This window comes from Phyllobates terribilis, unplaced genomic scaffold (genome assembly GCF_046119375.1).
Source record: "Phyllobates terribilis strain yellow unplaced genomic scaffold, ASM4611937v1 Scaffold_1__5_contigs__length_1240528914, whole genome shotgun sequence".
Lineage (NCBI taxonomy): Eukaryota > Metazoa > Chordata > Amphibia > Anura > Dendrobatidae > Phyllobates > Phyllobates terribilis.
The window spans coordinates 350,752,511-350,765,784 of NW_027362761.1; the positions used below are offsets into that span (position 1 = coordinate 350,752,511).

A 13,274-nucleotide genomic window follows, 5' to 3' on the forward strand; every position below is an offset into this window, starting at 1 on the left:
GAAGCGTTTGTGAGGCGTCTTTGCATGCATTTCCGCATGCGGGTTATCAAGCACTTCTCCAAGCATCACTTGGAAAAGTGCTTGACAACTTGTTCAGAATGGTAAAAAATAAAAAAATAAACTTTATACTCACCTTCTGATGCATTCTCTGCCCCGTCCGGAGTCTTGAGCGGCTCACGCTGTTGTGTGCAGGACCTGCGGTGACGTCATTGAGTCATGTGGTGGGTCACATGACTCAATGACGTGGCAGGTCCTTCAGACAACAGCGCGACGGAGGGAAAACATCAGAAGATAAGTATAAACTTTATTTTATTCTTTTTTTTTTACAGGTTCTTTGGTACCCAGGTCTGGATGAGAGTCTCCTCTCATCTAGACTTGGGTACCATCCGCACATTGATTCCGCTGCGGTTCCGCAAAATTAATGAACATGCTGCGGATTTTTGACCGCAGCATATACGCTGCGGAAAAATCCACAGCATGGGCATTGACATTGCGGAATGCCATTGGGGACCATGGGGTGCGGATATACATGCGTTTTTCAAGCGTTTACGCTGCGAAAATTCCGCAGCATATACGCTTGAAAAACGCTACGTGGGCACACAGCCTAATTCACATTATGGTGATGAGCTTGTTGTAATGAAACTAGAGCTCCTCTTTAAATGACAGATTTTTACTTGCCGTCAACTTTATTTGAATTTGCCCAAAATTAACAGATCTTAAAGCAATTATCTGGCACAGAGATTTAGATCAGGAAAGAAAAATTGCAGCATAGAGACAGGAATCTCCTAAGTCCTCTGCATAGACGCTGTGATGAAAGCCGGCCGGTGGGTGCAGCTCTCTGGCGCCCCCTTACCTCTCAGGTCAGTCAAGGTACTGCACCTAGAGAAAGTAGTGCCAGGAAGCTGCAACCAGCGCAGGGAACACGGTAGAGTGTTCCCTTCAACGTCACTAAACCGTAACGTCACTACACAGCACAACTCGCTAGCGCCCTCTTAGCCTCAGGTCAGTCAAGGAACTGCACCTAGGATAAGCGGTCGCCAGGGAGACTGTCCTGTAACCTACTGGGTATCGGGGCCCTCTGTAGTGAGGGCGGTGTATATATCTTCCTTGGCCGCGCCAGGAATATATATATCTGAACCTCCGACCGTCACTACCAGCCTTCCCCAATCCCCAGTTGGTATGCTGCCACCAGTCCCTATTTTAGATATACGCCCAGTCCGTGAATGGGCCTATATCGGGTCAGGAACCAACCCTGGGTAGCGTTTTTGGCTTGAGCCGAGCTCACACGGACGTGCGTTCGTTATGCAGAATAAAAGGCAGGCCCACAATTACTTGAGGTAATTGATTATAATAATACACTAGATACACGATATACAACTAAATATACACAGGTATAAGGTCAGGCTAAACTATACAACAATGGAATACAACACACAGAATCACCACAGCATATCAGTTACCGGTTTCTTGATTTTCTTGTGACGCAGGGAGAGGATTCTGCGATCGCAGGCACGGTTCTTTGTTACAGGCTGAGGCCTACCACCGCATGGTCAAACTGCTCCTCCCCTTGGTGGCCTCAGCTGGTGCTCAGATGTTCAGCACACCACTCTTGGGTCAAGACTGACTTGTCTCTTGTCTGTCCTGCTATCTTACCTGCCCCGTCCCGCCCACTGCTGGTGAGGTCAGCTGGCTCAGTCTCCACCCTCAGGTCTAACTTCGATCAGAAGCCCAAATTCTATGGAACCCAATAACTTCTTCTGGGATGGTCTCATGATACCCCCAGGGGTTCCCATGGATTCGGGCCGCCGTAACCGACCTTTTGATATCAATTATGATACCATACGGTCCTCAGGAATGGCTCCGCGCTATATCTTGGCTTCCAGAGCACGTACAAACGTCTACCGCGGAGGCTTGTGTGCGCAATGGCTCCGGGACGCCGTGATATTTTTTTATTGGCCCATCCCACGCAACATGCGTGTACTATTCATGTTTCTATATCTTATGCCTCCATGCTTGTGACAGACAAAGAAACTAGTCCTATGGGACAAATGGTCAGGTACAGATAGACGAAGCACCCCCCCCTGCTGGCTGTGTTTCCTCTCGAAGTCTTTGAAGCTCCTAGCATTCAAGTGTTAAGTAGGCTTCTTATCTTACAGGAGCCTGGATGGGGGGAAACTATCTAGTTGACGTTTTAACAGAAGGTCCCAAGGGTGGGGGCTGCTGAAGTGTGGCCATCCCTGGATATGATTTATCATTACCAAGATGGCGGCTACAGGTTCATCACACCTCCCCCTATACGAGGGCGCGAGGGGGTAGCACATTCCTGTGTTCCCCCGTGCGTCCTTCTGCACCCTCCCCTTGCCGGGATAACCCGTCAGCGTTACCGTGGTCACGGCCTCTTCTGTGGCGAATGGAGAAGTGGTACTGCTGGAGAGCGAGGCTCCAGCGTAGCAACCTGCCATTCGACCCAGAGACCGTGTGTAACCAGCTGAGGGGGTTGTGGTCCGTCTCCACGGTGAAATGGCTCCCGTACAAGTAGGGCTGCAGACGCTGCAGGGCCCATACAATTGCCAGGCATTCTTTTTCCACCGTGGAGTAAGCCACCTCCCGGGGCAGTAGCTTCCTGCTCAGGTACAAGACAGGATGTTCCTGGCCTGTCGTGTTGACCTGACTTAGCACAGCACCGAGGCCAAAGTCACTGGCGTCGGTCTGTACCACAAACGGCCGGTCGAAGTCGGCAGCTTGCAGTACAGGGGAGCTACTTAGGGCGGCCTTGAGTGCCCCGAAAGCTGTCTCGCAGGCGACTGTCCAGTCGACTGCGACGGGCAGCTTCTTCTTGGTGAGGTCCGTCAGGGGCTTGGCCAGGGTGCTATAGTGTGGGACGAACCTCCTATAGTACCCGGCGGTCCCCAAGAAGGACATCACCTGCTTTTTGGTCCTAGGAGTGGGCCAGGATGCGATGGCATCCACTTTCCCCGGTTCTGGCTTCAGAACCGCCCCGCCTACCCGGTGACCCAGGTAGAGGACCTCACTCATGCCCAGCTGGCACTTTTCCGGCTTGATGGTCAAGCCTGCCCGGTGGATCCGACCGAGCACCTGCCGCAGGTGCTCTAGGTGATCCTCCCAAGTGGGACTGAAGACTGCAATATCGTCCAAGTACGCAGCCGCGTACCCTTCAAGTCCCTCAAGCAGCGTATTGACCATCCGCTGAAAAGTGGCAGGGGCATTCTTCATGCCGAATGGCATCACTGTGGACTCGTACAGTCCAAAAGGGGTGATAAAGGCAGAGCGTTCCCTTGCCGCGGGGGTCAGAGGAATCTGCCAGTACCCCCGGCTCAGATCCATGATGGTCAGGTACTTAGCCCCGGCCATCCGATCGAGCAGGTCATCGATGCGTGGTATGGGGAACGCATCGGTGGCCGTTACAGCGTTGAGCCCCCGGTAGTCCACGCAGAACCGTGTAGTTCGGTCCTTCTTTGGTACGAGGACTACAGGCGAGGCCCACGCGCTGCTGGATGCCTGGATCACCCCCAGCTTCAGCATCTCGTCTATCTCTTGGCGCATGTTTCCCTGCACCTCGAAAGAGACCCGATATGCTGAACGCCGGATCGGCGGGTGATCGCCAGTGTCCACGTCGTGGACAGCCATCTCAGTCCTTCCGGGCAGGCTGCTGAACAGCCCCCGGAAGGGGTGCAGGGTGGTCCCCAGCTGGGACCGTTGGTCCTCCGTGAGCTGGTGGCCAACCCCCACATCCTCGATGGACCCACCCGCCTTGGCTTGGGTGAGCAGATCCAGGAGGGTTTCTACCTCTCCTTCCTCGGGAAGGTTGCACACTGGGTGGGCAGTCGCTTCCCGCTCATGATGAGCCTTCATCATGTTCACGTGGAAGGCCTTCCTCCTTCCACGGGCGTGATCCAGGGTGACCAGATAGGTGACGGCATTGAGTTTCTGGTGCACGAAGTAGGGACCTTCCCAGGCTGCCTGAAGCTTGTTCTGTGGTACGGGGACCAGTACCCACACCTTTTGACCCACCTGGTAGGTCCTCTCACAAGCATTCTGGTCGTACCACCGCTTCTGGTCGGCCTGGGCCTGGGCCATATTGTCCTGCACCAGCTTTGCCAAGGCCATCATCCTGTCCCGGTGGCGCACGACATACTCGATGACCGACACCTCGGGGGTGGCCAAATCCCCTTCCCATGCTTCCTTCACCAGAGCCAGGGGGCCCCGTACCCGTCGCCCGTACAGGAGCTCAAAGGGGGAGAACCCCGTTGAGGCCTGCGGAACCTCCCGGTAAGCAAATAGGAGGTGTGGGAGGTAACGCTCCCAGTCTCTCCCGTGGGAGTCGACCAACATCTTAAGCATCTGCTTTAAGGTGCCATTGAACCGCTCACACAGGCCATTAGTCTGTGGGTGGTACGGGCTGGCCACCAGATGTTGCACCTGCATTTGCTTACAGAGGGACTCCATCAGCCGCGACATGAACTGGGTCCCTCGGTCGGTGAGCATTTCTTGGGGGAAACCCACTCTGGAGAAGATCTCCAGTAAGGCGGTAGCCACCTTGTCGGCCCGAATGGACGACAAAGCTACCGCTTCCGGGTACCGGGTGGCATAGTCCACTACCGTGAGTATGAAGCATTTCCCGGAGTGGCTGGGAGTGGACAGAGGTCCAATAAGATCCACAGCGACCCTCGAGAAAGGCTCTTCGATGATTGGCAGAGTTACCAGTGGGGCTTTGGGGCGCGGCCCCGCCTTCCCCACCCTCTGACAGGTGTCACACGAACGGCAGTAGGCACCCACCGCGGCTCCCATCCCAGGCCAGTAGAAATGCTGAGCTATCCTGGCCTTGGTTTTAGCGATCCCTAGGTGTCCGGCCATCGGAATCTCGTGTGCGATCCGCAACAATTCCGCCCTGAACGGATAGGGTACCACTAACTGTCGGTCCCTGGGCCACGCCTCCGGTGAACCCTGCTGGACCGTTACCCGGTACAGCCGTCCCTGGTCCCAGACCACCCGCTCGCAGTCTGACTCCATGGGAGGCTGTGCCGCCTGTTCCTTGAGAGCTTTCAGGCTGTCGTCTGCTTCCAACGCAGCCTGAAATTCCTGACTTGATGTGGCCAGAATCGACGAAACTGCCACATCCTCTGTCAGCCCCTCCGGGCATGTCACCTGGCCGCTGTCTGACCCGGCAGACACTTGGTCAGAAGTGGGGAAGCCGTCGGACCTCTGCAAGGCTCCTTGGGCTCCGGCGCTCCCACTCCTGGTGACAGCGGCTATGACCGCTGTGACCGTGGGTAGTGCCTGCTTCCCCTCTGTTTCTGACCAAGCCGCCCGATCAGGCAGGCTTCCTAGGCCTTTGGACATCTCGGATGTGGGGAACTCCTGCCCTGGGGTCTTACCTGGCGGCTCCTCTCTTGGGACACCCCCACCTCCCATGGCCTGTTCCTCCCCCTGCAGTGGGCCTATACTCGGCAGCCTGGATACCCCTGGGAGCCCTACACTGCCGGTAGCTGCCCCCCTCTCCATCCCTGAGCTTCCCTCTACAGAATCCTGCCCGCCCCCTCCCTCACCGGAGGACAAGAGGTCACGGCACGCCGGCTGAGCACCTCTGCGGGCATCCCCACACTCCCCACCTGCTTTCACTAACCCTGTTTGTGTTGTGTCTGTGCAGGTGTTACCCTCAGGTTTCACTCCCTCCTCCTCAGCAGGACACACACTACATACAACATGGTTGGCATTAGCAGCAGACAAATCAATACACTCTTGGGGGGCCGAACTTGGGGGTTCAGAGGGTACATACTGCGATACTAGACGCCCCAAGTCGGTCCCTAATAAAACATTTGCGGGAATATTTGGCGTTACTCCCACCTCCCGCATCCCCCTTCCGGCACCCCAGTCCAAATACACCATGGCAACGGGAAGTGCCGGCTCCACGCCTCCAACCCCGGAGACGGAAAGAGTCTTTCCTGGTACCAAGTCCTGGGGGGACACCACCTCAGGCCGTACCAGTGTTCGTTCAGCGCCCGTGTCCCGCAGTCCCATGACCGCAGAACGGCCTATGGTGACGGGTTGGATGTTGTCCAGGGACCTACCACCACCCCCTCCCACACACAAAACATTGGGCGCTCTCTGGGACTGGGATGGGGTCTTTTGGCGCTGGGGACACTCAGCCCTAAAGTGTCCTGGTTTGTTGCATAGATGACAACGTCTTACGTCTGGTCCTTGCCTGGAGAGGGCAACAGGGGGATACACCCCTTGTGTTCTAGGGGCCGGGGAAACAGGGGCATGACTGGGCTTACCCCCTCTCCAGGTGCTGCTGGCAGACTTCTTCAGCTCAGGCGCCCTGTTATTGGCATACTCGTCTGCCAGGGCGGCTGTAGCAGAAGCCCCTGTTGGATTTCGGTCACGGAGGAACTGTCGGAGGTCCTCTGGGCAGTTCCACAAGAACTGCTCCGTGACGAACAGTTCCTGGACCTCCTGGCGGGTAGTAAGCGCTAGACCCGAGGTCCAGTGCTCTGCGGCTCTCAACAGCGCCCGCATATGATCGGTCCAGGTGTCCTTGGGGCCACGCAGCAGGCTCCGGAACTTCTGGCGGTACGACTCGGGAGTGAGGTTGTACTGCCGGATCAGGGCCCGCTTGATGCAGTCGTAGTTCTGTACCTCCCCGGCAGGTAAGTCCCCCAAGGCATCCAGGGACTTACCCCTCAAACGGGGGGTCAGGTATCTGGCCCACTGATCCCGGGCCAGATGGTGCTGAAGACAGGTCCGTTCAAATGCCACCAGAAAGGAGTCCAGGTCCCCATCCTTCTCCAGTAGAGGGAAGTCCTCAGCTCGGACTTTGGACGACTTGGTCTCCTGATGGGTTGGTTGCTCTAGCGGAAGCCCCCGCTGGGCCAGGTCCAGTTGGTGCTGGCGCTCCGCAGCTCGCTCTGCACGCTCCGCAACCTCCCGGCGCTCTGCAGCTTCACGCTCCGCAGCCTCCCGGCGCTCTGCAGCTTCACGCTCCGCAGCCTCCCGGCGCTCTGCAGCTTCACGCTCCGCAGCCCGCTCCGCAGCCCGCTCCGCAGCCCGCTCTGCACGCTCCTCCTCCGCTGCCTTCTCTGATGCTGCCAGGAGGGTTTTGTAGACGGCATCGCCATGAGACTGGAGACTTGCCATAGCCGCTTGTAAAAGGGCTTGTGATCTGGACAGGCTGGGCTGGGTAGGTGGTGGGCAGCCCACTGCGGGACCGTATACTGGGGACTGGCTCCCTGAGGTGCCCGGGCTGGACTCCTCCTCGCCATGAGTAACAATGTCCTCCCCTCCTGCCACACGGACCGTAGCATTAGCCTCCTGCAGGGTCTTGCTCCTGGTGCCGTCTGCCATCTTGGTAACCGACACCGCTGCAACCCTGAGTTTGCACACACCTTGTTATACTTTTAGCCTGACCGTCTAACGTTGGGCTGACCTTAAGACTCCAGCAGTGGAAGTTACCACTGGCAGTCTTTAGTGCCTGGGAGTAGGGGTCCCACAACACTATTATTCTGCAATCCCACCGCTCTGCCACCAATGTGATGAAAGCCGGCCGGTGGGTGCAGCTCTCTGGCGCCCCCTTACCTCTCAGGTCAGTCAAGGTACTGCACCTAGAGAAAGTAGTGCCAGGAAGCTGCAACCAGCGCAGGGAACACGGTAGAGTGTTCCCTTCAACGTCACTAAACCGTAACGTCACTACACAGCACAACTCGCTAGCGCCCTCTTAGCCTCAGGTCAGTCAAGGAACTGCACCTAGGATAAGCGGTCGCCAGGGAGACTGTCCTGTAACCTACTGGGTATCGGGGCCCTCTGTAGTGAGGGCGGTGTATATATCTTCCTTGGCCGCGCCAGGAATATATATATCTGAACCTCCGACCGTCACTACCAGCCTTCCCCAATCCCCAGTTGGTATGCTGCCACCAGTCCCTATTTTAGATATACGCCCAGTCCGTGAATGGGCCTATATCGGGTCAGGAACCAACCCTGGGTAGCGTTTTTGGCTTGAGCCGAGCTCACACGGACGTGCGTTCGTTATGCAGAATAAAAGGCAGGCCCACAATTACTTGAGGTAATTGATTATAATAATACACTAGATACACGATATACAACTAAATATACACAGGTATAAGGTCAGGCTAAACTATACAACAATGGAATACAACACACAGAATCACCACAGCATATCAGTTACCGGTTTCTTGATTTTCTTGTGACGCAGGGAGAGGATTCTGCGATCGCAGGCACGGTTCTTTGTTACAGGCTGAGGCCTACCACCGCATGGTCAAACTGCTCCTCCCCTTGGTGGCCTCAGCTGGTGCTCAGATGTTCAGCACACCACTCTTGGGTCAAGACTGACTTGTCTCTTGTCTGTCCTGCTATCTTACCTGCCCCGTCCCGCCCACTGCTGGTGAGGTCAGCTGGCTCAGTCTCCACCCTCAGGTCTAACTTCGATCAGAAGCCCAAATTCTATGGAACCCAATAACTTCTTCTGGGATGGTCTCATGATACCCCCAGGGGTTCCCATGGATTTGGGCCGCCGTAACCGACCTTTTGATATCAATTATGATACCATACGGTCCTCAGGAATGGCTCCGCGCTATATCTTGGCTTCCAGAGCACGTACAAACGTCTACCGCGGAGGCTTGTGTGCGCAATGGCTCCGGGACGCCGTGATATTTTTTTATTGGCCCATCCCACGCAACATGCGTGTACTATTCATGTTTCTATATCTTATGCCTCCATGCTTGTGACAGACAAAGAAACTAGTCCTATGGGACAAATGGTCAGGTACAGATAGACGAAGCACCCCCCCCTGCTGGCTGTGTTTCCTCTCGAAGTCTTTGAAGCTCCTAGCATTCAAGTGTTAAGTAGGCTTCTTATCTTACAGGAGCCTGGATGGGGGGAAACTATCTAGTTGACGTTTTAACAGAAGGTCCCAAGGGTGGGGGCTGCTGAAGTGTGGCCATCCCTGGATATGATTTATCATTACCAAGATGGCGGCTACAGGTTCATCACAGACGCACTGCCTTTTTAATTGACTGTATGTACAGTGAGCGTTTTGCTATATGTATAAGGGATAAGGTTTCTCCTTGTGGAGTGACATGCCTGTATGAGGAGACTTAAATGCCTTGCATGCTCCTCTGGATTTGAAGCGCCAATTTGCATATTTAGAGAGGAGGAGTACTTGAGCTCTAGTACCACCTATTGGAAGTAGCAATCCTACGAGTAATTATCAACCCTTTTAACAAGTTTTGCAATATGACTTGGGATACTTTTGTACTGACAAAGGGGGATACCCAGAAACAGTGTCTGCAAATTGAAATTCTGATTTGACTGCTATCCCAAGTCACATGACAAGACTCGTTAGTCAATAGTGACTTGTAGGATTGCTGCTTCCAATAGGTGGCGCAAGAGTTTCGAAAATCCTCTCCCTCTCTAAAGAGATAATAAATAGATCTATCTCTAAAAACCTTTCACTGCCAATCGTGTACATAGAATGTCATAATTTAAAGGCTAGGTCTGTCTAGGCATACTTTTTTTTTAAAGGTAAAAAAAAACCAAACAAACCTTTTTTCCACTACTATGACACCTTTCATATGTCCTAAATCTTCATAGCATAACTCATCTAATATACTTTCATTACCTCCGCTGCTTCTATGAGCGCATGTGTGGGTCACCTAATCCTTTTTTGAAATGTAGACTACTTTTCTGTCTCTTACGGCCGATCCATCTCTCATCCTGGCACAGAATTTGAAAGGAGCATGTCTTTCTGCCCCTGATGGTAAGCTGAGCAGCCTTTTCAGATTAACAGGAATTTAAACTTGCAAGCTCAGTTCAGTGTTTCTGGCCAATGCTTTACAGCAATGGTTCCTTCAATAAATAAGCGCTGCGATCTGTGTCATTAGAGATGCACTCGTAGAAGGGCAGGAAATGAGTGTATATTAGAAAAGTTTAAAACATGAAACTGGGTTAAATAGTAGCAAACTTCTTGTGTAACTGATAATGGATTTACTTTAAGACCTATTGCAGGCTATACTGTTCTATACAAGGTGTCATACCTCCCTCTTGCCCTCCTCACCAGGGCTTTGGAATCGGTAAACCAAACCTCCGACTCCTCAATTTCCACGACTCTGACTCCCTCCTACATGACTCATGTTTAAGTGATAATTTTACTGTAGCACAGTCTAGACCCTTAGATCAGGAATAGAACAGACATTTAGGCTTGGTACCCACGATGCAGAAATGAAGCAGAAATTTTCCTGAGCATTTCTACATCTCCTTGGCAGAAAAACACATGCATTTTTGACGCGTATTTGCCATGCGTTTTTCCAATGCATTGTATAGGCAAATACGCATGCAGAAACGCACAAGAATTGGTCATGTCCGTATTTTTTCTGCGAGTAAAATCTGTGCAGAAAAAATCCGGACCATGTGCACAGAACTTGCAGAATGTCATAGGAAGTCATGGGATAAAGGAAGTCATGGGATAAGGTATGCAATGTGCTTCTGGAGCTTTTACGCGCTGCAAATACACACCAAAAAACGCATCGTGGGCACACAGCCTTATAGGACATTTCATAACTTTCCCAAATTCTTAGGGAAAAAATGTTCCCCAAAAACTGCATTGAACTACTGTACCCAATTTCTTATATATTTTAGGAGTCGGAGTTGGTCCATTTTATACGGACTCTGACTCCTCCTAAATGGACACAGACTCCCCAGCCCTGCTCCTTACAGTGATTGCATGGCAGCTGTGTATGCAAGAGCAGCTGGCCTTCAGTCACTGAACATAACTATAAGGCTACGTTCCCACGATAAGTATTTTGTGAAATTTTCAATGTTGCATATTTTCTGCAGTACTTCTGCACCTATTTGGTTACTTGCATGTATAGTCTTTTTGGCATGTCCTGTTTTAAATTAAGCTGCTTTACGATACTTCCTTGTATTTGGCTTTTGACATGTGGGGATTACGTGTGTTTTTAATGTCTCCGCAGCGGAGAGGCATTTAAAACTTTTACTTTTCTTTTATAAACCTGTGTATTTTTTTGCATCTAATGCCATTCTGTGAAAGTACGCAACGACCAAACATTGTGGTAGAAACTTAACCCAAGAATACAACAGAATTATAACCAGGTGTCTTTTTTTTTTTTTTTTTAGCACAAAATCCTGATTTTAAACAATATTCTGGAAGAACCTTTTAAATCCCTTCCTGGCATAAACATAATATTACGTCATACTTCAAGCCCCTTCTTTGATGTGAGCTCAGGAACTTTGCTTTGATAACATCTGCCTCAAACAGGTAGTGAGGCGCCACCCACACTTGTTAAATACCTCTGACAATCCGACAGGTGGTGGGGGCGCACTGTTCTGATTGGCCATCTGCTCCCAGGTGCTAAGTGGCTGCTCAAGACCTCCGTGACTATTACCTTATATAGAAATAGTGTGTGTATAATTTAGTACGTGTGATTTGTCGATCACAAATTTAAGTCTTTTAAGGGACAAAATACGTTAAATCTAAAATAAACATTTGCATCGCTGCCTCTTCTCCACTATTACAAATGGGGAAAAAAAAATACACATTCCACATCCATTAACTCTGATCTATAAAAATACAAAATTGATCTGATCCGTAAACACACAAAAAAAAAACTCCAGCATTGCAGTTTTCAGCCACAATAAGAGAATGCAATAAAAAGTGATTAAACTTCATATCTACCCCAAAGTGATATCAATAAAAAGCCGCTTTCCCCACAAAAAATTCTTGTCCTCTCAGCTCCAATGATTGAAAATTTTTAAAACCGGTCTCTGGGAGATGAGGGGGGTGGGTTGGGGCAACCAAAGTAAAAATTCTTCACCCCCCCCCCCCCCCAAAAAAAAAAAAAAGAAAAAAAAAAATTTGCTGCGCTTGGAATTACTTTCATGCTTTTCAGTACTTCACATGGTTAAAATGGATGATGTACAGTAATTCAGAAGTGCAACGCATTTGCAAAAAAACAAGAACAAAAAAAGCTCTTGCATGGCTATATAGACAGAACAATAAAGTTGTGGTTCTGTGGGAAAAAAAGTCCAGTCTGTAAGAGGTCCACTTAAATCGGTCACTTTCTTACCACACATTTCTCTCATCTCCTCTCCATAGAATAGCAGAGAATTTGCTGATCACTGGGAGCCCAAGCTATGGCTAGATTGGAGCTCTGCAGAATCCCACTTTGCATGCAGTGGCGGTATGCATATGCTGAACCACAGCCAATGAACGGAGAAGAGCATTCGCACCTCCTCCCCTTTCAAGATTGGGCTCTGTAGAACGGGGTTCTTGAGCCCTGATCTCTGGAGTGTGTGACCTCTCCCCAGTGATCTGTAATTTCTGGAAATAAACCTTTTATTATTTTATGCAATACTACCATGTTGCATGTGAAGGTGAGTGGGGAGAGGGGGGGGTTGCTGCCAACAACTTTTTTTTTTTTTTTCTTATTCTTTTTGCCAAGTCTTATTGTAGAGATTTCTTTTAGGTAGACTGTTCCCTTTTGTGTATGGTTGTGGTTTTTTTTTTTTTTTTCTTTTTTTTTCTTCTAGCCTGATTTGGGTTTTCTTCTGGTCATTTTTAGTGAAGGCTGTACTTACGTGGATGTATTAGGTACTGCTGCCTTAGGCCACACAAGCTGGAACACTTGATCTTTGTTGGCACACAATGTCTAAAACTCTATTTTTACATATCTCCTTACAGCTCACAGGAATCCCCATGAATTGTTCAATCAAGATGCAGATCAGCTTATTAACGATGGGTGTCAGTGGTATTTCGTAAGTATTCATTGCTTTTTGCCCATATTAGTGTGAATCTTAAGCTTTCTATACAACATGTAGAATCAACATAAACTCCAACCATTAAAATGGTTTGTCTCTCATGAGAACCTTTTTTAATATGTCATACCGGGCATCAAGACGACATGGACCCTGTTATTTGACAAGTTGTTGAGTGGACCATATCTGTACCCATGTGTACAGAGTCCTGCCACTATGACAGGGAAATTTGACCCCCCCCCCCCCTTCTTAATGGGATTTTACAGTATGTCCTACTTGGGATGTGGGCTCAGTTGCTGGCTATGTTATATAGCCAGCACCTGCCTCTTAACCACTTAAAGGGGATTTCCACTTAGACTTCTAGCCCTGCTGTATTAAAATAATGAAGTCAGATAGTACTCCCCTCCCCAGGTCCAGCACTAGCTCGCTAATGCTGTCTCTGACCTGGCTAGAGTGGTGACATGATGACT

General features: G+C 50.8%; 1 protein-coding gene across 3 annotated transcripts in view; it reads left to right on the forward strand.

Annotated features, from left to right (window-relative positions):
- SCARB1 (scavenger receptor class B member 1) overlaps nt 1-13,274 on the forward strand; it is a 129,306-nt gene that overhangs the window by 98,184 nt on the left and 17,848 nt on the right. For all 3 annotated transcript variants that reach the window (XM_073676151.1, XM_073676150.1, XM_073676149.1), the window contains exon 9: nt 12,731-12,804. In XM_073676151.1, the coding sequence (XP_073532252.1) occupies nt 12,731-12,804 (74 nt within the window). The remainder of the gene's footprint in view (nt 1-12,730; nt 12,805-13,274) is intronic.